Below are 24,890 nucleotides of genomic sequence, written 5' to 3' on the forward strand. Positions count from 1 at the left end.
TAATTGTTCAAAATCGTTTCTAAAGTTAATTATAGAATCGTAGTAGTAGTAATAGTAGTAGTTATAGTAGTGGTAGTAGTTGTAGTGGTAGTAGTTGTAGCAGTAGTAACTTTGCAAGCGCCAACAAATTTCATAACACAATCATTATCAGGATAATTCCCAGTCTAGAGATTTATATCTCTTCTTTTCTTGCTATTTCGTTTTATAAATTTTACAGCCAAATTTTTTTTATCGTCTCGTTCATCGCTATCATTGCATCAATCTTCCTCTTCTGTTTCATCATCCTCTTCCTCTTCTGCTTCATCGTCATATTCTTTTTCTGCTTTATCATCATTATCATTATCCCAATGACTTTATTCCTCATCAGCTTTCCCACAATCATCATCCGACTCGTCATTATTTTTATCATCATCAACATCGCCACATTCATTGCATTATTAAACTTTCCCAATCCACCACCAACATCATCAGCACCACCATCAACGTCATCACCACTATAAACTCCATCACCATTTTCATCGTCGTCATCTTCTTCATCAGGACAGACGAACAAATGCCGAGTATGGGTTGAAGTTGATGTTTGTTGTTCCAGCGGTTGGCATGTAGTAGGCAGATGGCTGGATGGGCTTCATCATGTCCAAGCTCGCATGCTGATGGCCACCGACTTAACGATCGTGATTATGTTAATAATTCAAATTTAATATCACATGCATTTCAAAGTAATAGTTGTAATTGTCAATATTGTCCATATTTATGGGTTAACATTCATTTAAATTCTCTTCTAAAACGCCCGAGTTGCATGCGAACATTTTGCATGTTTCATTTGATAGCATTCAAGTTATTGCATTTCTGTTTTAACTTGTTCTCCAAAGCGTCACCAGTGCAAACAATGCACGTACGTACGCGCGCACAAGCACCATGTCCCGTTATACACATCCAATTCTTTCTTGTGCCATTTTTCACAGCCTGCATTCCATCTTGGCATTCCTATTGTCTCAACTCAATCGCTTACTAGTAAGTAACGAACAACACACACGCACACCCGCACACACAGCACAAACACTCACGCACACACAAAGACGCTCACATACAAAAGTTGAAAACACGAACTCACCAATAACGGGTCCAGTTGGCGGGAGGGCACTGTATAACATCTGCGTGGAAACTGTTCAAAAGAGGAATTTCATAAAAACGTTGAATGTGTCAACAAAAAACTGAAAAGAATGGAATTTTTTTAAAGATGCTAAATTAATTTTTTAACTGATAACTGAGTTGAAGTTTTCCACACAGTGCAACGATTTTTATAGGTTTTATATAAAAACATTTGTCTCTGATGATAGTAAGATCAATGAATGTTGAAACTTTTATTTTACTTTGAAATTGCATTTACAAAAATAAGCTAATCGCAATTATTGCACAAAAATACGAAAGAAAGAAAAAAGGAAAGAACACTGACAAACAGTCTGGGGAGGAGCATGATGGAACGCCATAACAGCAGGAACCTGGCTCGGCACCTCTGGCATCTCTCTCATCAATTCATCTTTCTCCTTGTTCCTCTCTGCGCAAAACTCGCGAATGGAAGTTAAAAACTTTTCAAGGAGAAGTGTGAAGTCTCCGTAGAACTGTGTGTAAATAACGTTCATGAATGAATGCATGTATGTGCAATCGCCTATGTCGGATGCGTGTTTTTTATATATGTCGTATGTTTTGGTTAGGTTATGCATATGTGTTTAAGTTTCATTTACGTTTGTTTGTGTGTGTGTGTGTGTGTGTGTGTGTGTGTGTGTGTGTGTGTGTGTGTGGTTGCTTATGAATTTGTATAATGTACGTGTACATAGAAATGTGGTTACTGCGTGCTCCTACACATTTCAAGCAGGTGACTCCTCACGTATTCTCATTTTATGTTTTTGAGCTTTGTCATTAACTTTATTAACATTCCCTGATGAATGTGGTGAAGTGGTGGCAGATTGAATAATGCGACATAAACCGTTTGTTAGGTGACTCGCAGAGGATGACAGTGATGAAGTTGACGACTACTAAACTGGCGATGATAACAAACATGCTGATAACGAATTACGATGAGTAAACTGTTGATTACCAAATGAATGATGGTCAAGACAAGAAACAAAAACAAACAAACAAACTTTATTGCCTTCATCTGACGTTGCACTGAGTTCGATGAAGATGTCGTAAGCAGATGCCAGCTCTTTCAACTTGGCATCCCTCTGAGATGAGGTGGAACTTGTTTGCTTCTTGAACTCTTCCAACTCCCAATTTGATGTCTGTCGTTTTATTTTGTTTGTTCACGATGCCAGTGGTGCAAATTACTTTTAAAATAATGTTTTAATGCTGTTTGTTATAGGCCCAATAATATTTTAACCGATACACTTTCAATAGTTTTTCAATTCGTTCATAAAAAAATTTAACTTGTATTTGTTTGATGAGCTTATCTTGAGTAGCAATATTTTTAGCTGAAAGTTCTCTTAACGGTCCATATACTCGGTCCAACTCGCTCTTGGATACGGACTCCTCATACACAGCACCATCTCTTTTGTATGCCAGCATGAATTTGTTGGCTGGTTGTTTGTTTGCGGAAAATTCATTAATTATATTGTAATTTTTATTAAACATTTAAAAATTTTTAACAATTCATTTTTTGTTATTAAAACTCACCAAAATCGATATTTGTTGATTTAAATTTGTCTTCAATTTTTGAGCGTTCGTCTTTCAATTGATTCACTTGCACCATCAACTGCTGCAAATCCTGAACAAATTTTTTGTTTGCCAAATTTGCAAACGCTGGATTTGGAGGTGGAAGACTTCTTTCCATGTCCGACTGCAACATTTAAACATCAATTTTTTTAGATCAAAACATTTATGAAATTATTTCGGATTGATATAGAATATCAACAACATCATTAATATGCATTGAAGTTGGTTATTTAACAGGACTAACGTCACTTTCGCTGAGTAGGAGGATGGCACTTCTGTACGTGGCAAACCTCTTCCTGACCACACTGTCAGCTTGTAGCGCTTCATTATAAGCTGTTCGGTATTTTCGGATCTCGTCTCGCATCGGCCTGTTGAGAGCATCGGATGATGATCGAGCCCAACTATGTCGGTATCTTGCTCGCAATTGTCGGTCTATCGATTCTTCTTCGTTTAACAACTTTTCACTCTAAAAGTTTTAAATTGACCCATTTATTTTTTTTATATTTATCATATTTTAAATTATGAGTTGAAGATCAAAACACAAACAAATAATCACAAATTATCATTTTAAAGAATAAAATTAACCATAACTTAACGAAACCAAATGGATAAAATATTATTTCCACGCGACCTCGTCGAGAATGAGCTTGCACTTCTGCAGCATGGTGGGCAGGTCGTTGACGATCCTCTCCAGGTGCTGGTAGCCTCCCATCGCCCGAACCTTCGACGACTTCTCCGCCAGCGATTTCGGAAGTTTCGCCCCAGATAGATCTTCAATGGAGGCAGGAAGGTTCAGTGTGACAAGAACGCTGCGGGGTGATGATTATCGGGATGATGATTATGATGATGATGGTGATTGGATGATGATGATGATGAAGATGATAAATAGATTGATTCGCAATGATAACAACAACAATGATAATTATGTAAATGAAATTTGAAAAGAACAACTTATTTAATGCTTCAATTCATTTGATTCACCATCATCACAACATATGTACTGTGATAACCATAATTTAAGCTATCAATCAAGATAAAGGAGTTGGTAATAATAAACGCGCAACAATCATAAATGAATGACATCAGAAATCTCACGGTACGAACTTATTTAATTTGTTGGAAGCTTCCCTCTGCTTCATGATCTCCGTCTGCACTAACGACATCCTCCTCTCCTCACATTTCTGAACTGCCTGGTGCACGGACAGTGGCAGCAATCGTTCCAACAAATCTGTTCATGATGATGTTGTTGTCGTTGTTGTTGTTGTTGTGGCTTATGTTGATGTTGTTGTTGATGTTTCTTTTTATGCTAACCCTATCAGCCAATTGACCAATCGCCGACCGACCAAACAATTATCCAGCCAATTAATCAATTACTCGATCAATCAGTCAATCAATCAATCAACTGACCTACAGAATCAGATGAAAATTTAACGTTTTCAACGGGAGTTGGTTTAGCGAGGACTGCCTTCTCGACATCAGGCAGTTTCGTCCCATCTGGAATGATCGCGTGGAATATGAACGAATTGTCCTTCTCACCTTTAGCTACGTCATTCTCAATTAATTTTTGTAGTGCTGCATATGGAAAGGGTTTCAGAAGAACAGACGCTTTGTTCATTAGATCTCTGGCTTGCTATATCAGTAAATAAAAGTTTAAAAAAATGTCATTTGAACATTTAGTTAATTTTCAACTACTTGCTCAATCATCTAATTAATCAATTGTTTAATCAATTAGTCAATCAACTAATTTATATGCACATTGTTCAGTCAACCATATCATACGTAAATCTTATTAATAATTCTGTTATAATTATAATAGTATCTGATTATATATATCATCATCAATAATGTTTCTATCATTAACACCACAGAGGACACAAATTGATCTCTTCAGTATACAATTGTTATAAATTTATATAACAGCATCCTCTCACTTACTCTCAATCTGGCCAATCCTTCAGGAAAGGATTTCTTCTCGTGGTAGGCCAAACCGTCGTAATAGAAGGCCAGTGCCTGGAAGACTATCTGCTTGACTGAGGAAACTCCAGCAAAATCCTGAATAAGTGTGCGTGTGTGTGTGCCCGTTTGTGTGTGTGTGTGCCTGCTGTCTGTGGTGTGAAGTGAATGAGCATGTGTTTAAAAAAAAGATTATGATAGTATAGTGTCACTAACTTACTAATAATGATAATGATGTTACTGACGATGATGATGACCATGATAGTAATGTTTTTTTGTTCGTGATAATAATTATGCTTTTGCTAATAATAATAATATAATTAAAATGATGAATTATATAGCGCTAGATACTTTTGGAAAAATGGATTTAAGGGACTCGCTCTGCATCTGTTTGCTCGTCTCTTCGTAAAGTAGTGAACACTGTTGGCTAAGCTTTGAGAGCAGGCTTGCTTTCATGCTATCTGTATGCGTGTTTATGCGAGTATATATGTTTGTATTTGTATATGTATATATGTTTGTATGAATTTTGTATATATGTTTTTGTATGTGTTAGTGTTTATGTTTGTATGTAATTTTATGTTTAAAAGATGTAACTAACAAAAGTCAACAAAAAATTTGTAATGAAGTGGTACCAGAAGCACAAAAGCAAAAAAGACGGCAATGAATTTTTAATAAAACAGAAAAATGTTCAGCGAATGTTCAGCATAAAAAACATGAGCTGTCAACAAAACAAAAACGCAAAAAATGAAGCACCTTGAATGGCTTTTTTGATAAAAATATCTTGAGCTTGTGCCAGGGTCAGACTTGCGAGGGCACTCAAAGTTTCAAGTTGAAGGTCGTTTGTGGACTCCGTGGTCGTAAAAACGGATGGTACGATGGTTTGGAGGTAAGTGAAAATACCGCTTGCTTGCTGTCAGAGTTCCATTTGACGTGAATGAAAAGATGAAGATTTAATCAACTATTAATATTTGTTTGTGCATTTATTTGTGTTATTGTACAAGTTTAAATTTTTTTCATTGGTGGATAAATGTGTTTAGTTTTTTGATAAGCTACCTGATAAAGTTTGGCAGCAGTTTTCAATCCTTCATCGGTATCCAGCTTCTGCTGACAGGCGACACATGTGGCCATAGAAGCCACGTTGAACAGAACGCATACTTTTTCGTACGTGCCTGACGCCAACACTTTTGAATGAATTAAATAAGTTAGGAATTCAAATTGGATATCACGATTGAAACTAATAGGGTTTTTGAAAGTTATTAATTTGATTGGTCAAAAAGTTATTTATACATGTGAATAAATAAAATTGTTGCAAAATGAGTGATGACGTATGTAATTAGTTACTTAAAGCTGTGGCCGTCTTTGACTTCAAGTAGGGAAAAGCATCCTGCCACTTGAACTTTATACGGATCTTTTAAAAAATCATGAACAACATCAACTTAAGGTCAGAATATTTATTTTTCCTAATTAATGATAATTATGAATTCAAAATAAATTCATAACGTAGAAACAATTTTAGGCGATTTTGAGTTTAAAATGAAATACCACACAAATCAGTAGTACTTGGTTCTCGGCTAGAGGCAACTTAAGCTCCAACGAAACTATTTGATCAGCGTACCTGAATATTCCATTCAATATTGTGTCATTATTGTTCTACACATTACGATTAATTAAATTATGTTGCAAACATTTACGTTACCTAACATCAAAATTATTATGAAATGATAACAATAAAGCCTACGAAGCACTAACTTATAAAACGACTTCAAAGTTTTTTCATTTTTTTCATTGATCCTATCGATAAACTCCTGCCTAAGTCTCTGCAATTCATTTAACGCTTGCTGGTAATCCGAGGAGTTGCCATAGACCTTCACGTCGTCAATGTACTTCGTGATGGGTCTGGTTAGGTCCACGTAGGTGCCTTTCTTCAGTGGAATGGTGAAGTATTCCGACGACGACATGATCTACGGTTAACCTGAATGATAAATAACGAATGATCTAATTTGCAAGTTGACTGCAAATGTATTGCTGCATTAATTATTAAGATCGGGTCTGTTATATTCTACGAGAGAGATATTTATTTTTAAATGGTCTTGCCTCGAAATTGTTGACTGAAAAATGTAGATGACAGCGCTGGTACTGTTTGCATGCAATAAGTACAATAACAGTCACAATAGTAATAATATTAGTAGTAGTAATAATAATAATAATAATAGCAATAATGATAATTATATATATAATAATAAGAATTGATAGCAATAACAAAATTGTTAAAAGATAAATAAATAGAAATATTATATTTGTGAGAAATTTAAAATATTAAAAAAATTGAAAATAGTGAATATGGTAGCAATGATATTAACAATAATAACAAGCAAGCTGTCACGGTTCGTTAATTTCGTTAGGTACAAGACTTGGCAAATGTATTGCACATATATTGACGTTACACATGTACAAACACACACGTACGCACTAACTACTATCAAACACCATTAAGAACTGTGTTTTTTAGTACAAGAAATTTAGGATTAAACCATTAGCTGAATCTAGAGTTGTTATGGCTAAATTACTCGTCAATATTCTAACATAAGTGAACCACCCTAAATTATATTTACATTTATTCACATGAATTTATAATTCTACTCAAAGGAGTTCCTACTTTGGCATGTAAGATGTAAGAAGGTAAGGTAGATGAATGTATTGTATAGGTCGTGCAGCATTATTATTTTGCTGATGCTGAGTAATTGCTGGGCTGTTTGTTTCTCAGCTGTTTTATATTAAGAGGATTTGTAAGAGTTGCTTGAGCTCAAGCCAAAATATGGTGTTTGATTTATTTCTAAAGTTTAAATAGATATCAAACATTCACTCGTTTTGTGGAAGGTGCTACTTTTAACTAGCAAGTGTGTTGAGACATGAATGTATTTTATTTATTTCATGAATTCATTTGTTCTCTGCATTTGCCATTGCTACTATGCATATGCATACACTTTGATGTATTGTATCGTTATATAGACCGTCTAATAATAATTGATACAAGTTTGGTGTATATTATTAATATATAATATTATGCATTGCAATTTCTATTAATAATTTTTTGTTATCATTTATAACAATATATGGTTATATAAATAAGTGATATTTTGGAGAATGCTGGTATTTAAATATGTATGAACTTCACGTTCGGAGACACTCATTAATTTTTTGTACAGAGACCAAGATTTGAGAAACAACCCGTGTGATGAATGTTAAATAAGGAAACAGTTATGGCTTTTAATGAAAAACTGAGAGATCAAGCATAAGTCTATAGACGCAATTAAGTAATTTACTTTTTAAGTAATTTTATTTAATTAAGTAATTTACTTTAATTTACAAGCCTGCCTCGGCTTGTATCTCGCATCTGTCTTGTTAAGAAATATTGTACTTAAAAAATTTTAAAACTCCTCAGTTAATGTAAATATTATCAGTTAATTTTCTTTAAACGGTTGAGCACCACGTATCTTAATTATTATTGGTAGAAGTCATGAATGTTCATTTTCAGTTGTCGATGTTGAATGTATACAAAACAGTCTGTTAAAGCGCTACGTAATTAATACTGATCACTGCAAATACAGGTGTTCAATAGGTAAATAGACCGCGACAATAAAAAGAATTAAAAATGTAAAATGATCGAGCAGTGAGATGAAGTCGTTGCATTAAAATGATGATGTGGTGATATGAGGAAATACATTACAAAAATGGATGGTAGTTTAATATTTCTTCATTCATTACTTTATTCATTCGTTTAGTTGAATTTATTGAAATTATTTCTATTTATTAAAATTAAGCGCTTTGTGTGATATGAAACGAATCAACTTCATATGTGGATTTATAATTAAGAAACGTTAACATTACATACCTTGTTAATGCAACTATATATTCTGTGTAATCATTGTTGCTGTATAGTAAAGTATATAATTTCATAACATATAAAAATTGTTCATTCCATTATTGATTATGTTACTACAAATTACATGATGAATGGTGATAAGTGGAGGTAAACTTTGCGTTACCAACAAACTATATATAAAATAAAAACGTATGCATACAAACACGTACAAACAAGCTCACACAAACACAACAAATTACAGCCAGCGCAATAAACTGGACCACAGTAGTTATATCATGGGCGCTATCTACAATCACAACCATGCTCTTGATATTAATGTCCTATCTCATTTCTGTCAAATGCTGCCGAAAGAACATTTCGCCTGTTAGGAAGAACCAAGAGAAGATCAAAAGTTTGTTCAATTTCACTAAAAAATTGTTGTTGAACACTTGGCATCGACAACATGTTGATGATTGTATGAATTTGTATGAATACGATTCTGATTCGTATCATGGGTGATGCGATAGAGGCTCATGTGGCAACCACGTTCGAACGCACTGCGTGATTGCCATAGTGGATTTCTGCATGAAACGGAGTTAGCGCATACGTGCTGATCGATCAGCTTGCAAATTTTATGACACTGATACATCGTTTTGTTTTTTGTTTTTATAAAAAGAAAATTGTAATTAAATATTGAACACTAAAAGTAATAATGTTTAGCATGTAACAAATCAAAAAAATGTCAGAAATGTTATGATAAAAACAAAAGCTAACTTACATTTGCAACGCAATGTAACGCAATTTAACATGTTAATTTTAAAATATTCAAAATGATTTTGTGACAGACCACACTGAATGTCTGGACTTGATCGAATGGAATTCAAACAAGCCGATCCAGACATCATCGCCCCTACCTCAACCCCGACACAGCCGGTCATACTCACGTGGGCTGGATGCCAACAACAACAATGCAGGTTCACATGTCAACAGTTTGTGTTTGTTAACGAATCGTAATGCATACATTATAAATTATAAATATTTACGACGGTTAAGTTAACGTGTAGACGAAAGAAGTGCTCATCTATATAAAACGTCTCCGGCAACAATCCTCTTGTGAATGATCATCGTAATTTTTTAAATAATTATTAATTTTTTAGGGAACGCGACGAACGTTGGTGCAAAATCAACTCAAGTTAGTTATATTTTAATTTTACGACGTTTAAACATGAATGATTTCCAAACAAATCACAGTAAAAATATTAAATAATTTAAAATTTCATCACAAAAGCCATCTCTTCTTGGAAACATTCCGAGAAACATGATAACACCGTCTGCAGTCTTGCAGCAAAACCAGAGAGAAATCAGACGGCCAACGAATGAGTCTCACAAAACTTCAGTATTAGAAAGTGCCTCATCAATAAATACCGTGCAACGTAATTCCTCTCCCGAACGCAATATATTCCGAAATGTACGATCCTTCCCGATGAACGAAACTAAAAATCATGTCGAAAATGGTAAAAATAATAACTTGATCAAATTTAAAGCAAAATCAAGCTCATCGGTGGTGAATCCTGAAAACAAAAGGGAAACGACCGGATTTATTGGAGCTTTAAAAGAATCGCCCACCGAGAAAAAGCGACAGAGTATCGAAAAATTGCGAAGAAGTAAAGTGGCTGCCAGCAAAAGCGAAGAAGAAAGTGAGATCAACGACGGAAATACGACGTCGTCTTCAATCAACTATCTAGGAAAAGCCGTTCAACAAATTTCATCTACAAATCACGATATAAATATATTTAATGGACATCTTTCAGGAAATCAGCGTGCAACAGATAAGACGCTACAAAATCAGCTTCCTAATTCAACGAAAAATTCTGAAAAACCTCTGCTTAACGATTCCACTAATAATTCCAGACTTCCGCCTCTCCCTGTGCGATCAAACAGTTCATCCCGTACTAACGTAAACAGGGAAAACAGAAATTCCAGCGCAGTTGCTCCGAGACGCAACACCACACACTCCTCTACGCCCGTTCTCATGCAAATCAACAATAGTCCGGCTGTCAAAATGGATCGAAGCCATGAAGGCAACAGCGCAAAATGTTCTAAATCGCCAAATAAAATCACTCTAATTGATCTGAAGTCTTTGTCGTGTGAAGCCTTTCCGCTTAACACCCAACAAAAACGACAAAGTAAAAATTATAATGGCATTATCAGCGGCAACGCTAAACAGTCGTGAATGAGCAATGACGCAGTGTCTGTCCTCTACCGACGATGTAAAATTTTATTTTTCAAATATTTATCGTTTGCGAATTCTATTTTTAGACAGCTGTGCGTGTTATTTACTTAGTAGTACCAAGCATGTTTTGTTCTAGCGCATGTAATTTACATATCGATATACATACGCACCGGTGATCTGTAATATTAATACTTAACAATATCAATTGGTCTACGAGATTTTGCGTCGTCTTGTTTTAGTGTTTTATTGCTTATTTAAAATTGTGATTGCATGTAACAACAAATATAAGATAAACACAATTGCATTTGGAAAACTAGTTGGTAAATAAACAACGGTAAAATAATAGGTAGCGGTAAATTGATTAAATTGTTTTATCTTTAGTCATCTCTGTGCTTTCTTCCAGAAATTCTGACGACTGCTTAATTTCTATCCGAGTTGATTTAGTTCTTACATACTTTTCAACTGTTTAAAAAGAAAATATTTTATTTATAAAATTATAGTACACCAAAGTAGCAAGGTAAGTTGTAATAATTTTTGTGGTCATTTATATTTGAAATTAAAAATAGAAACAGCCATTTTCACTATTAAAACGCCTGTTGACGCCGCCGTCTGATTGAACGCCGGCTGTCGTGCGGCACTTAGGCGGTATTTAGAAGCCAAAAACAAACTTATGAAGTGGTTCACAAATCGGTAAGATAGCCAAGCAGTTCCCAAAGCTGTAAATCCAATAAGCACCGTAACGGCACCTTTGTGGACTGAATCGTACAACAGCCTTTTGTTGAATGCCATGCCAGATGACGTGACGTGATGATTATATCGGGAGCTATTTAAAATTCAAATTTAAGAATATACAAAAATGATTTAACTTATAATTATTAAATAATTACTGAGTTGTTTAGTGGTCTCACTTTGACTCAAGCGTGAAATTATTGCAAGTTTTTAAGAAATTTCTCATAAAAAAATGAGCATAGGAGTAACAGTAAAGTAAATATAAATAATGCCAAGGTCATTGTTAATTAAAAGTGGAGAATTATAACAAATATATTTCGAGTAACTTAAAGAGAAGCGACGCAAAGTGATAGATTCAAAAAACAAACATTATTTTAAAATTTGTCAACTCTAAGTTTTTAAAAATATATTATGAGATAACTTTTTCGTGTTTCAGACCGTCTTTTCTTACTCTTCCTTGTGCTGCTAAATTTTATTCTAGACATGGTTGACATTTAGTTGTAGTTGAGTTCAAAAAACATAATTAACGAATAAGAGTGAAAAATGTCAAACTTTATAAGTTTTTGCATGAACATATTTTTCGCAAATTCAGCTTCCGCATATTGAACATTTTTTTGTTTAATTGTCTATGCTCTTGTAACAACCTAGAATCAGTTGAACTCGTAAGTTTTCTTCGCTTTTTTGCGGTTAAAACTTAAAAAAGTCGTTCAACATACAAATTTCACTTAACCGCAATGTCCCAAAATAATTTGTGCCGTACATTTGCAATTTTTCGCGAATTACTGCCCAACTTTAATCCAGTAAGTCACACGAGCAACCCCACGACTTCCAGGCATGTTTTTCAACAGCAGGGAATAAAATTAAGGTTGTCATCGGGGGTGGGCACCGCCATCACGAATTGCGTCATCAGGAGGCCGTTCTTGCACTGTTCCAACTGCGTTAAATCTTTCACTTCCACCGTCAACAATAGAGTTTTGGCATTTTTGCATGCCAGACATTTCCATTCAATCGCTGCTCAGAGAATTCGTCGAGCAGGACAGGTGATCATCTTCCATAAAAATTTAGGTTACGATTGTAATGCCCTGAAGAGGATCTGTAAGAATTTAGTGACGCTCATTTCAAAGCAAACTATCAACACTTCATCACTCTCCCTGCTCATGGGGGCCGTCCTGTTCAGCTGGAACAATGATCAGATTTCTGATTCTGAACTTCATCAGTTAGTTAATTATTTAATTTTTACTTTATTTATTTTTAAAAATAGAAGCTTAAAGGTTTTTTCTAGTTTAATCAATTTTTAATTGTATGCTGCATGTTGTCAGTGTAGTTTTATTTTATTAGTTCTTAAAAGAATTTATTTTATTAGATTATAAAATTTTGGAAGTTATAGATTTGTAGAAAAAATAGATTTTGTTTAGTTTAGTTTGCAAATATTGTTAACAATAAGATGTTAATATGAAAATTTTCACTTAATTGCTGATGTCTTCTCAGAGTGACACATGAGTTTGACTTAATTCGACAACTGAAAGACAATGCCAAAAAAGAATGGGAACCTGTTGTCAGCAAAAGTGAGGTTCGAATTTGGAGGACTCCAATGCCAAACAGTGATCTGTATCAGTACAAAGGTATTTTGTTTGTATCATTTTCAGTACATTACTTGGGGAAATATTATTTTGAATTTAACTGCCTGTTTGTTTATGTTTAATTATTAATCTACTTTTTAGGTTTTGAACTGCAAGATTGTAAAATACTTCATTGATGTTTCATGAGATGTTTAAATTTGCTGCCTATAAATATATATGTATTTTTAATTTATTTAACTAATGCTTAATTTCAGTTAATGGTTCATACAAAGATGTGTCAGCTCGAGCCTTCTACAACACTCAGGTAAGATTATAATTTTTGCCATCACTATCTTTATTTATTATTCAGATGGTATTCAGTATTACCATCAACATCCTCATCACCATATCATCAAATTTCATCATTAGCAACATTACACCAACACCATCATCATCGTGATAATCTTTTCATGTGATCCAGATTGATCTGGAGTTTCGTAAGCAGTGGGACAGACATGTGATTAGTTTGAAGATCATTGACAAGGATGATGACTCGGGATCCGAGATTGTTCACTGGATCACTCACTTTCCTGTTTGTTCTTTGCTTTTAACTTATTTCATTCTGCACTCATTTTTATCCAGTTTAAATTTTTGGGTGTAATATTTAATTGGTTATTTTATTTTTAAAAAATATATTTCCATCGAATTTTCTGCTTGTCAGTTTATGTTTAAAGTGTTTATTTAGTGGTGCATGTATTACTCAGTTGTTAACAACATAATATTGTATCCCATTACCAATTTAAAACAAATGAAAAATTTTAGTACCCTCTGTCCAGTAGAGAATATGTTTATGTACGGAGGCACGAGGTATATTTCTTCTTTGTGGAAAATTCATTTTTTTAACTTTCATTTAAATATCTATTAGCATTCAGAATTTTGTTTATTTTCAATTGAAAATAATGATTAGTTTTCAAAAATGAGATTGCTATAAATAATAATGAAGTCAATGTAAAATCTCATTCTGGAATAAAAACGAATATATGATGCTGCAGGTGGATGATAAGAACAAGTTGATGGTGATTGTCAGTCGAAGCATCAGTGGACATCCCTGCGTACCCGACAACACCAACCACGTGCGAGTCACCGAGTATACATCTAAGATGGTCATCAGACCACACACTAGCTTTGATGAGGTCAGTTCGTACTCTTCTTTTCATTTATTTATTACCTTCAATGTTATCTTTGGGTTTCATTGTTGTGTCTTTGAATTATTTCGTATATATCATTTTTACCTCTACAGTTATTACATTTTTTTATATAAATTAATAGACTGCATAAATGTTACATATCTGTAGAATGGGTTTGATTACGTGCTGACATACTTTGACGATCCCAAGTCTTCCATACCAAAAGTGGCTCAGTGTTGGATGGCCAACTCCGGTAACTCGCTCATTTCGTTCCATCTTTTTCATTTCTATAAATTACAATTGTACTGAGTGTAAATTTTTCTAAATCTTCTTACTTATTTGTGCTTATTTTCATTTTTCATGTCCCTTCTTTGAAATTTGGAACACAGGCATTCCTGACTTTGTGGACAAGTTGCATGATGCGGCACTCCTGCTACAGTATGATGAGAGAAGGAAGAACTCCTGTGAGAATGTCAACTACGATGCAACAGGCACCCTGGAGCTTGCTAAATGCAGTAACGATATAAATAACAATAACAAAAACAATACCGCTGATAATAAGATTAATAGTGATAATAAAAATAATTGCAATAATATCATTGAAGAATCAACATTACTAGATGATACTCAATTGCCGATGTGATGATTCTCTACTGTTAATTAATTTCCGTTGTTTGTGCATATTAAAAGTTTATTTTGTTTATTCTTGTAAAATGTTTGTTGCTATATTCCAATGGAGAAAAATTAATTCAAGTTGATACAATGAACTGATGTACTAACTAACCTGCTATAATTGATGCTTCATTAAGAGATCTGTCTCATCATTAATTCTATCAGTCTTTTCTTGAGGTAATATGTCAATATTTGTACGTCTGTCTCTTACTAAATATTTTAACAATTATTAAAAAAATAGGCTTAAAGTAAATCACATTATATTTTTTATTATATGTTACGTTTATAATAATTAATTATTATAATTATAAATGTTTAGTTACATTATAAGTTAATACTACTTTGATTTCACTTTCTGTTTAATATTGTTATCTGGATGGATATGTCTTCAAAGTGTCAATGAATTATCTTTTATCTATTCTTTATATGTGTATATATATATATATATATATATATATATATATATATATATATATAATATTTAATTTAATAAGGAAGATCATTTTTTCAAGTGTGTCGACTAACTTGATTTTTATGAATATCAATTTTTTTAAAACATTTTTTGAAAAGACTACACTTTTTATTTTTATTTTGCCAAATTTGTAAAGTAAATTTTTTAGTTTACAAATATACCCATGAAACTTTTTATTAATTTCTTTTTTGTTTATTTTATTGTGTAATCTGTTTGAGTTTAAAAGGTTTTTTTAAATTCACTAATTGTTAAATTAAAACACGCTCAAATCTGTAAGATTAGAGAAAAGGATTGATAAGAAGTGTTTGCACCAGCTACGAGTTTTAATTTGTGTTTGAGAAATAATTTTAACTAAATAAATTTTTATAGTAACTCATAGAACATCAAATGTTCCTGTTACATGTGTAGTTATAAAAACTCGGTTAATTCAGCTGTACGCCTTAATATGGCACAGACTCGACATAAACGAATCCAATGTGTAACTAGCTTTCGAAGCTTTTCATGTCATTATGGTGTTGAAGTTTACGGTTGGGGTTTTTTCAAACCTTGATTTAAACGGGACCGAATGCATTGCGCCACCGGTGACTTACGACGAAGCGAATGACATCGTATAGTTTAGGACTTCATTTGATGGTCCATATGACTTATTGATATATTTCGATGACCATAACGCAGACAGGAATGAAGTCTTATTTTACACATTTTATCAAGTTTTGTCCAAGGTCGTAAATCTTGTAAGCGCTGGTTCTAGGCGGTCGTAATGTTTTGTGGTATTAACCGGGGTCTATAAAAACATCTCCCATTGCAACCGACGTAGAATGAATTTTTTTTTAAATTTTAATGTTATAAAGTGTGGTTGAACAATGTTGTATTTTATTAATTTTTAGTCAAAGAAAAATATGGTTGAATTATTAATTTATTATCAAACAAAAGTTCAATAAAAACGTGGTAGCTGTAACATTCACAGCTGGTCCGTAACATAAACGATGTTATGTGTCAATGTCAAACACCTGAACGTGAATACCGCAGGCCTTGGAAAGTTATGCAAAATATACATCCACAACACTTCAACCATTTTTAAAAATTTTAAATTGCTGGATTTCGAGATTAGGCAAGAATTTTGTTTTAAAGTTCTCACTTACATATATTATATCTGAATTAACATATAAGGTCACATAAATTTCTGATGTATAAATGGTAAAAATATATATTTGTATGTGTGTTTGTACTTAAGCATCTGCGTCGACGTTGGTATTGTTATAATATTTAATTGTGATTGTAAGCTAAACTTTTTTAGTTTTATTAAATTTTGCTTAGTCTGTTCTTATTTTAACTTTTATTTATAAACAATGTTAGATAGAGATATATTGATTTAATATGTACTAAACTATATATAATTTATTATAAATGTACGACAAACAAATGGTCACATGTTAAAATATATCCTGGTCACATGTCCGATAATGTTCCATTACTATTTACAGTTTTTTTTCATATCTAAAAGTAAATTCTAAAATGGCTGGTGAGAGGACGCCGATCTTGGGTTACTTGCTCTTTAATTTTCTTCCCAAATAATTTTGATTTTATATTAATCATTTATAAATTTGAGTTTTTAAATTATTTTTTCATTGTCTTGCTGTTGCAGAATTAGTTGTTAACTGCTAATAGCTATTTTATATATTTAATTTTGGAGTTAACTCAAAAAACAAAGAAAAAGTTGAGACAAAAACAAAGAAGAAATGGAACAATGAAATTATCATTTATATTTATATTATTTCCTATTCTCTTATTTTATTTTATACATATTGTGCGATAGCAATGATAGAATTTTTAGTTTGAGATTTTAATTAAATTAAAATTTAATTTAAATGATTAAATAGATTTGGTTTGAGAATTTTTTTTAAGTTAATTTCTTATATTTACTTTACTTTACTTACTTTGTTTCAAAAAGTAATTTTAGTTGAAATTCAATATTTTTTCAAGCCTCGTCGTCATCGTCCTATCTGGGCTCCAGTTTACCATATGAAGTATTGGTGGATGAATGTGATGCAGATGAGCTTCCACCCCTGCAATTCATAAATGAATCAGGAGTTGGGTTTGCAATAAAATGCAAAGTGTGCCAGAAAATTTTGGACCTTGATAGTCGAACAGACTTTTATGTGATCCAATGTGATGCCTGCCAAGAAGCCACGGTGTGTGCTAAGGATTTGTTGGATTCCATATTATTGATATATATATTTTTTATACAATCTTGTTTGGACATGAAATTTTTAAAAATCTTTAGTGTTGCATTGTTCTTAGGGTTGCATCATTTAATAATTTATATTACTTTTGTTAAAGGTCCCAACTATTACAATGTTTATAGAATGTTAATTAATTAATTAAGTCTGGGCATAAAGTATTGCACAACTAACTTATATATGCATTGTATAACTATTTTCAACCAGCCAGTGAAACCAGCTCCATTTGGGAAAAAGTATGTGAGGTGTAAGTGCAAGTGCCTGCTCATATGTAAGGCTGGCTCAAAGAGAGTCGCCTGTCCAAGAAGCAACTGGTCTGTTTGGTTTTCCGTCTTCTGGCAATTATATTTTAATAAGCATCTTTCAAACAAAATTTATTACAATTCTTTCTGATAGTTACTTTTAAATTAATTAAAAATTATTTTATTAAAATAATAAATTTGATATTTCTCCAGCAAATTAATCATGTTGCTGAGTAGTTCAGGTGATCATCAAACGAGGCCACTGCAAAATGTTGTGAGGGTAACGTGCAGTTACTGCAGCCAACAGTTCCTTGTTTGTTCCATTTCATCTTTTATACAATTTTCTAACTTTAAATTATGTTGGGTTTGCACATACAGAATTATGATATGATACACATGATATATAATGTATATATATATATATATATATCAATACGTTTTGTGGTGTATGCATGCTAATCTGTTTAAATCTCTTTCATCCTCACTGTAGTTTTCATTCGTCGACAAACGTTTAGCAAGATGTCCACACTGCAAAAAAATGTAGGTCCTTCTTCTTTCAATTTAACTTTTTCACGAGGTTTAGTTATTATTGTTGGCTTCCAGTTCAATCATAGCCACCCACATGCACATTAGCATTTTATTTTGAAACTGCAATCTGTAAATATGTGAAACTTGTGTACATTCATACATTTGCAAACTTACACACACACACACACACATGGAAACATAGATACATGAATACATAGGGGTATACATACATGTACACACATTGATACACACACCAACACAGTTCCAGCGTTGGTGACCGCCACAACCGAAAGAACATTATAGGCTTCCTCATTGCCAGTCTCCTGTTCCTTGCAGCTGGCTGTTTCTTATTGGTTAGTCTCTCTCTTTTTCTTCTCTCTCTCTCTCTCTCGCTGTCTCTTTCTTTCTCATTTTTTCTTTTTCGCTATTTCCCTCTTTCTTTTCATTTCTCTCTTTCATTTCTCCTTTATTATTATTTTTTGGTGTTAATTTATTTAGTTTTTCAGTATAGTATATTTTTACACTGCTTGAATAACTATCTTGTTTTTTGTTGGTTCAGAATTGCACTAATGATAAATAACTAAATATTATTATTAGATATTATTAGATATATGCGCATTATATATATATATATATATATATATATATATATATATATATATATATATATATGCATAATTTGTTAAAAATTTTTATAAAGGGTTTCACATTGAACCTCCTACCCCAAAACAAGGGCTTGATTGCTGCCTACGTTGGTGAGTTTCATTGTGCAGTTGATGCATACTTTATATTTAATCTATTTAACCAAACTTTTGCATGCTTGTTAACATTTTTTCATATCACTTACCTTCATTCAAATTATTAGCTATATGTACTTTTGCTATAAGACTCTATATATTCAGCGTTAATTTGTTTGTTTTTTCTATAAATAAGTTTAAAATCAGTGATAAAAACAGTTGAATCAGAAACTTATCAAAGCTGAAAATGCTGTGATACTTCTTAAAAATTACAATTATCTATATTTATATTTACTATCAATCAATCAATCAATCAATCAATCAATCAATCAATCAATCAATCAATTTTCGTTTAGCGTCCACAGACCCAGTTTCCCGAGGTAGGACGTTATATTTACTGTAATAATATGCAATATTATTTTCAGTGCTGTTCTTGGTTGGGGCATTGCTGCTGTTACGGGTGTATTTCTACTGGAGGATTAAAGTGAGCCAGATTGACTCAACTACAACATCTAACAATATACGTAGTCCATCCATTGGGGAGGTCATTGCTTGATTGATTGGTTGATCGATTAATTGGTTGGTTGATTGATTGATTGATCTATTGATTGATTGATTGACTGACTGACTGACTGACTGACTGACTAGTTTATTGATTGATCGAATGATTGATAGACTGATTGATAGATAGATTTACAAGTTATTAACAAATATTATTTTTCACTATTCTTATTTATTGCTATTCAATTATTTATTTTTGATTATTTTCCTCCATAAATATTAACAATTTTAGATTGAGATGATTTATTATTTCCTCATGTAATATATTTAATTTTTTTTAATTTTCAATAACGAATGATGATGATTATTTAAAAATGCAGTTTTAATTTTTTTTTGGGGGATTGAAGTTTGCCTCAAGCAACTGTATTATGTATTACGTTAACCTGTACAGTGAATTCATTATCAATAATATTTAGAATGTTTAATCTAAATTTTTGTTTGATCTTTCTTGGCGTTGTGTTGTGTCGATTCCATGACTCATGCAATTATCTTCGCCTCGATTAATTGATTAATTAAGTGATTAACCATCCATCTATGCATTTATAGTTTCAATATTTTGCATGAAAATAAACCCTTCATATTGTATACTTTCATTCATTCATTTATCCATAAATGCATTCGTCTATTCATACATTCGTCTCCATTCATTTATTCGTTCATCTGATCTTATAGATAGATATGTGGTGTTATCCATTTTACATTTTCAATTTAGTTATCTAATTTATCTTTCTCTTTGTTTGTTATCTAGTTTTCATCTGTCTGTTCAGCCGCTGATCTATTTCTACAGTATTTAAATTTTCAAAATTTGGAGGCCGTAAATATAATTATGTGTGATAGTGTTAAAAAAAGGTTAAAGGTTACTCTCTCTTTTGCGTTAGCTTCAGAGGTTTCAACGACAAACACACGCAGCGTATATGAATACGCGTGTAAACCACGCATCATACACATTGCATATGATAGGCGGGGATCTCTTTGTATTCGAACCCAGTCATTGCAATAGAAAGACCAGGCGCCTTTAACCATTGAGCCATCACGCCATTGAGCCATCACGCCGCCCAGTGTGTATGTGTAATTATATATATGCATAAGGATATATATATATAATATATATAGAGAGAGAGAGAGGGAGCGAGAGAGGGAGAGAGAGATTATCAATAATACCTATAATTTAATAATTAATGCTTTTGCTATGTTTGTCCGATGTTCTTCCTATATTTTACAAAATTTCATGTAAATATTGATCATGTATGATTGTGATCATATATTTATTTAAAAGCTCGCCAATATTGCTTACTCGTTTAAACGTTTACTACATTTCAGTTTAAATTGATAAAGTAATGAATTTTCATTTATCTAAGTGAGCCGTTGTTATAAGTTAAAGAAAGCTACGACTTCAACATAGTCTGTAACTTATTCTGTATCCTTCAGACTAGTTAAGACACTTGCACATTCATACAATTGGTTACAGACGAAAGATACAAAATAAGTTATAGGTTGTAGGTTACCTCGCGGACGACATTTCTTCCTTGGTGGGAATTCAATTCCTCCTAAAAATCAATCAGTTGTTAACTTTCACATTCTTCTAAACAACATTTGATTGAGACTTATACTACAGCGATATTTGTGATAATTGTCTTATCATCGATCGTCATTTTTGTTACTCATAACGTTAAAAACCTTAAATACACACACAAAAACGTACATACAAATAAATAATGTTCCCAATTTATTACAAATATATTTAGCCCGTACAAAATTTTGTTAGTGCTACTTATTTTCTGAGTATATTATGTTTCATTTGCGTTTTTTTGAATGATAATGTTTATAATTATGTCTGTTTTATACAGTAGAATATGTTTGTGTTTGTACAAAATGTTATTATAATCAATGTTTGTGTTTGTATATACCAATGTTCATGTTTATAACGAACCAATGTTCATGTTGTTACAAACCAGTTTATATTTGTGCAAACCGATGCTTGCGTTTAACCGAACCAATTGAAACCGTTTGATCTATTGAGTGATTTTCTTTTCAAAAAAGAGTTTTCTTCTAGAAAACAGACATTAAAATGATTGACAGATGACAATTTGTTGTTTTTTTTAGCATGAATATTTTCTTTTCTTTTTGATTTCAATACAATTCTTTTCATTTATTATATTATTGGCATAACAATGTTGAATCGTTTTTGTCTAAGTTTCGAATTATAAACGAATTAATAAAAGTATGTATATAAATATAAATAAATATATATATATGTGTGTGTGTGTGTGTAAGTGTGTATGGTGTGTGTTTGTGTGTGCGTGTTTGTCAAAAGGTTAAAAAAAGGCACGATAAGTTATTATTGGCACACGATCAACAAAGTTGCTATTCAGTTTTGCGATGTCATGCAGTTTAACGTGTCCCAAAGAAACTTGAAGAGAAATCCGTACTGCAGCTAAAATTTTCAATATGAATGAATTAATTATATACATTGTGAATTCTGAATTGTTTAAAGTTGTTGCAGTAGCTATTTGGCATACCGACAGTGATGGTGTTAAAAAAATTTAATTGTGTTAAATTGAATTGTGAAATGTAAAGTATTTATGAAGAAAGAACTAACGTGTGAATTTATAAACGAGAATCGTTTTATCTTCAACATTCTGACTAGATGAAATATGTCAACCTTATCATCCGCCAGCAGCTTCTGCCAAATGATGTAGCAGGCGACAAACGTTCCACAATTTGTTGCCGCATCCAGGCAGTGGACGATAATTGGAGACTTATCTTTAACTTCTTTGGTTTTTTCTAAATTGAGAATCATTTTCAATAGTCCAATTCTAGAGGATGGGAACTGGTTTTTGTTGTTCCATGACTTGAACGTGTACACTCTGATTATTTTGGCTTCCTCGTGTGGATAGGCTGTGCATTTTATTTGCACAAACTGTTTTGTATAATGTTCAAAAGTTTCGATTTCAAGTGTTTTTACTATGTACCTATCTTCAATCATAAGCTCCTCGTATTTCGACGGAGAAACATATTCTACGACAGTTTCGTCCAACAACTCAACTGGGTTCATGTCAATTACGCTCGTTGAATCGGCCTCATAAACCATCTGCCAGAAATCAAGTAACGTGTTTGGCATCGGCGTTTGAGTAATTATAAAATGATTCTTATCTCGATATGAATCTATGAATATGGCGTTGATGTAATCCTGATCCATAGATCCAGTTGACGCACCTTTGTAAATAAAACATTTTTAATAATTAATTTGCAAATTAAATTCCCTTTTTAACTAACCGATATTATCTGCATGCTTGTGAAGTCTAACTCGATCGTTGTCTTTTGGAATTAAATTGACGGTAGGATAACGATTTTTATCCTTATTGATCGAATTCATAGCAATTGAGCATTTTTGATCGTCGTTGGCGGTAGGTAGAAAATTTTCAAGTAGGTTGAACTGATCCTTCAGATAGGACTGACCTGATTTTTGATGAACTTTTTTCAACTCGTTGTAGACGGCGTGAGTGTTGTGCAGGTTAAGAAACATTTCCCTGTGGGGGACCATGAATGCTTCATATAGAAGGTCGTAGATTAGTTGGTAGTGCTTCAAAGTTTTCACCATCCACGGTCTACATTTTCGCATTCTGTTGCAGCATTGATATACATTAACTCCGTGGCTTCTTTTGCCTCCGAGACAATTTTCCATTGCTAGAAAGACTGCTGATCTGCTGATTCCAGTACTGCAATGTACCAACCACGGTAATCTTTGACCGTTTTTGTCGTTTTTAACTTTTTGCCAAAACTCAAGAAGTTTTAGAATGCTGTACTCGTTTGATTTCCAACTAGTGAAGTGGAATTGGGTAACTCTTTGGCTCTCTTGGTTGAGACTTTCGGAATCGTTGATTAAGATAAAAGTCCTGATAATAAAGTTTGCGTATTTTTCCATCCTAATTTTTTTAACGATCACTTCTCCGTACTTCCTCATGAGGTCATCTTCAGGCCAATAGCGTTCACATTTTACGACGTCGTTTTCAGCCAACTGGGATAAAAATATTATACACGACACTTCTTCGGTATAAACTACTGACCAAAAGTCGCAAATTGTCTGCGGATTGAATGGACCTTGCGATGCTATGTAGCTCTTGGCTCCGTGTCTTGAAGATATGTAATTAGCGTTGGTATAATCACTCACGTTTTCTTTATCTTGCAATATCACTCGTGAGTGGTCGTAGGCTAAAATGTGATCAAATCGATTTTTAGATTTATTTTCTGGTCTTTTAGCAGTGTCACAAGATGAAATATTGTCTGGCGGTAATTTATTAAATTCATCTTCTATTGAAATTAGACTTGCGTCTTGCTTGTCGTTGGCGTTTTGTTTCGAATTATAACAATGGCTGTAAATAGGAAACCTAACACTTTCTAAAGATTTAATATCCGTCCATTTTTTTATTTCTTTTGGATTTTCAAAATGTTTATAACCATAAACTTGGTTGGAAAATACTTCACTGTTCTTATGCTTTCGTTCCCGTCTACGCTTCCAGTAAAAACAGTAGAATGCCAGCAATAATAAGAACAGTAGAAATAAAACAAGCAAAATGGGAATGACAATTGCAGCAACTTTGGCAGATTCGTTGCCTCCTCCGCCATTTTCAGTAACGACGCTTACGTTTGCTGTTGTAACAGTTATTGGTTTGTTAATAGATGTAGACTCAGATACTACTTTTGTATGATAGTCAATACCATTTGAAGTTAGTGGCAAAATAATAGCAGGATTTTCAGTCTTAATTGGTTGAATTGTTTGAGAATATGACATCTTAGTTACGCCGTCCAAAGAACTACTGACCACATAATAAAAAACATAATACTGGTTGTTGATTAAAGCTTTGTTAAAAAACGCTCCATACAGCCCATTGTCTCCAACTGTAAAATTTCTTCTTTTCGTGACTTCATCTTTTCCTAACATTGCAGTTGTGTAGCCACCTATGTTCAGTTTTTTTGTTGGATCTTCAGCGTCCAAGCTGTTAACTAACTTAGAAATTATGAGATCATCTGTCGATAAAACACTAACAATAATATAATACGCCGAAACAGGACCGGTGTTCATAACGACGGGATCAATTCTTAAAGTGACTGTTGTGTTAGTAACACTGCTAACCACAGGCAGCGGAGGTGTGGGAGGCTGAGCCACTTCCGTCCAAAATTCTTTTCCTACCGTTGGTCCATA

The 24,890-nt window shown here is 33.0% G+C and overlaps 5 protein-coding genes across 5 annotated transcripts; 3 read left to right on the forward strand and 2 right to left on the reverse strand.

Annotated features, from left to right (window-relative positions):
• Positions 1 to 1,409: 1,409 nt before the first annotated feature.
• HELRODRAFT_62983 (hypothetical protein) lies at positions 1,410 to 6,623 on the reverse strand (the record flags this gene model as incomplete). Its single annotated transcript, XM_009011294.1, has 15 exons — positions 1,410 to 1,622; positions 2,145 to 2,267; positions 2,428 to 2,576; positions 2,674 to 2,836; positions 2,957 to 3,178; positions 3,344 to 3,521; positions 3,817 to 3,940; positions 4,120 to 4,342; positions 4,648 to 4,764; positions 5,017 to 5,126; positions 5,419 to 5,575; positions 5,719 to 5,846; positions 6,007 to 6,073; positions 6,226 to 6,280; positions 6,415 to 6,623. 15 exons carry the CDS (start codon positions 6,621 to 6,623, stop codon positions 1,410 to 1,412), a joined length of 2,238 nt encoding a protein of 745 aa, XP_009009542.1.
• A 2,225-nt stretch (positions 6,624 to 8,848) lies between these two features.
• On the forward strand, positions 8,849 to 10,760 carry HELRODRAFT_159410 (hypothetical protein; the record flags this gene model as incomplete). The annotated part of the gene is made up of 4 exons (XM_009011295.1): positions 8,849 to 8,939; positions 9,373 to 9,501; positions 9,685 to 9,719; positions 9,816 to 10,760. 4 exons carry the CDS (start codon positions 8,849 to 8,851, stop codon positions 10,758 to 10,760), a joined length of 1,200 nt encoding a protein of 399 aa, XP_009009543.1.
• A 1,362-nt stretch (positions 10,761 to 12,122) lies between these two features.
• HELRODRAFT_105555 (hypothetical protein) lies at positions 12,123 to 15,754 on the forward strand. The gene is made up of 8 exons (XM_009011296.1): positions 12,123 to 12,705; positions 12,978 to 13,111; positions 13,324 to 13,375; positions 13,532 to 13,640; positions 13,871 to 13,915; positions 14,101 to 14,241; positions 14,404 to 14,488; positions 14,625 to 15,754. The coding sequence occupies exons 1-8, from the start codon at positions 12,224 to 12,226 to the stop codon at positions 14,876 to 14,878; spliced, it is 1,302 nt and encodes a 433-aa protein (XP_009009544.1). The 5' UTR covers positions 12,123 to 12,223; the 3' UTR covers positions 14,879 to 15,754.
• Positions 15,755 to 16,842: 1,088 nt separating this feature from the next.
• Positions 16,843 to 21,536, forward strand: HELRODRAFT_187998 (hypothetical protein). Its single transcript, XM_009011297.1, has 11 exons — positions 16,843 to 16,922; positions 17,363 to 17,571; positions 17,827 to 17,933; positions 18,075 to 18,174; positions 18,352 to 18,401; positions 18,652 to 18,742; positions 19,090 to 19,144; positions 19,552 to 19,770; positions 19,811 to 20,527; positions 20,774 to 20,799; positions 20,821 to 21,536. Exons 1-8 carry the CDS (start codon positions 16,895 to 16,897, stop codon positions 19,680 to 19,682), a joined length of 771 nt encoding a protein of 256 aa, XP_009009545.1. The 5' UTR covers positions 16,843 to 16,894; the 3' UTR covers positions 19,683 to 19,770; positions 19,811 to 20,527; positions 20,774 to 20,799; positions 20,821 to 21,536.
• A 1,698-nt stretch (positions 21,537 to 23,234) lies between these two features.
• HELRODRAFT_134015 (hypothetical protein) lies at positions 23,235 to 23,963 on the reverse strand (the record flags this gene model as incomplete). Its single annotated transcript, XM_009011298.1, has 1 exon — positions 23,235 to 23,963. A coding segment is annotated over one exon (729 nt), but the record flags the coding sequence as incomplete, so codon positions are not given.
• Between the last annotated feature and the right edge of the window lie 927 nt (positions 23,964 to 24,890).

Source organism: Helobdella robusta (genome assembly GCF_000326865.2).
Source record: "Helobdella robusta unplaced genomic scaffold HELROscaffold_1, whole genome shotgun sequence".
NCBI lineage: Eukaryota > Metazoa > Annelida > Clitellata > Rhynchobdellida > Glossiphoniidae > Helobdella > Helobdella robusta.

What these genes read in the sequence shown, in the direction of transcription:
- HELRODRAFT_105555 (XM_009011296.1), top strand. Translation starts at nt 12,224, where the DNA reads ATGTCCCAAAATAATTTGTGCCGTACATTTGCAATTTTTCGCGAATTA. An exon ending in TGATCTGTATCAGTACAAAG is followed by an intron (nt 13,112 to 13,323) that starts GTATTTTGTTTG and finishes GCTTAATTTCAG; the next exon opens with TTAATGGTTCATACAAAGAT. An exon ending in GCCTTCTACAACACTCAGGT is followed by an intron (nt 13,376 to 13,531) that starts AAGATTATAATT and finishes TGTGATCCAGAT; the next exon opens with TGATCTGGAGTTTCGTAAGC.
- HELRODRAFT_187998 (XM_009011297.1), top strand. Translation starts at nt 16,895, where the DNA reads ATGGCTGGTGAGAGGACGCCGATCTTGG. An exon ending in ACTGCAGCCAACAGTTCCTT is followed by an intron (nt 18,175 to 18,351) that starts GTTTGTTCCATT and finishes TCCTCACTGTAG; the next exon opens with TTTTCATTCGTCGACAAACG. An exon ending in CTTGATTGCTGCCTACGTTG is followed by an intron (nt 19,145 to 19,551) that starts GTGAGTTTCATT and finishes TATTATTTTCAG; the next exon opens with TGCTGTTCTTGGTTGGGGCA.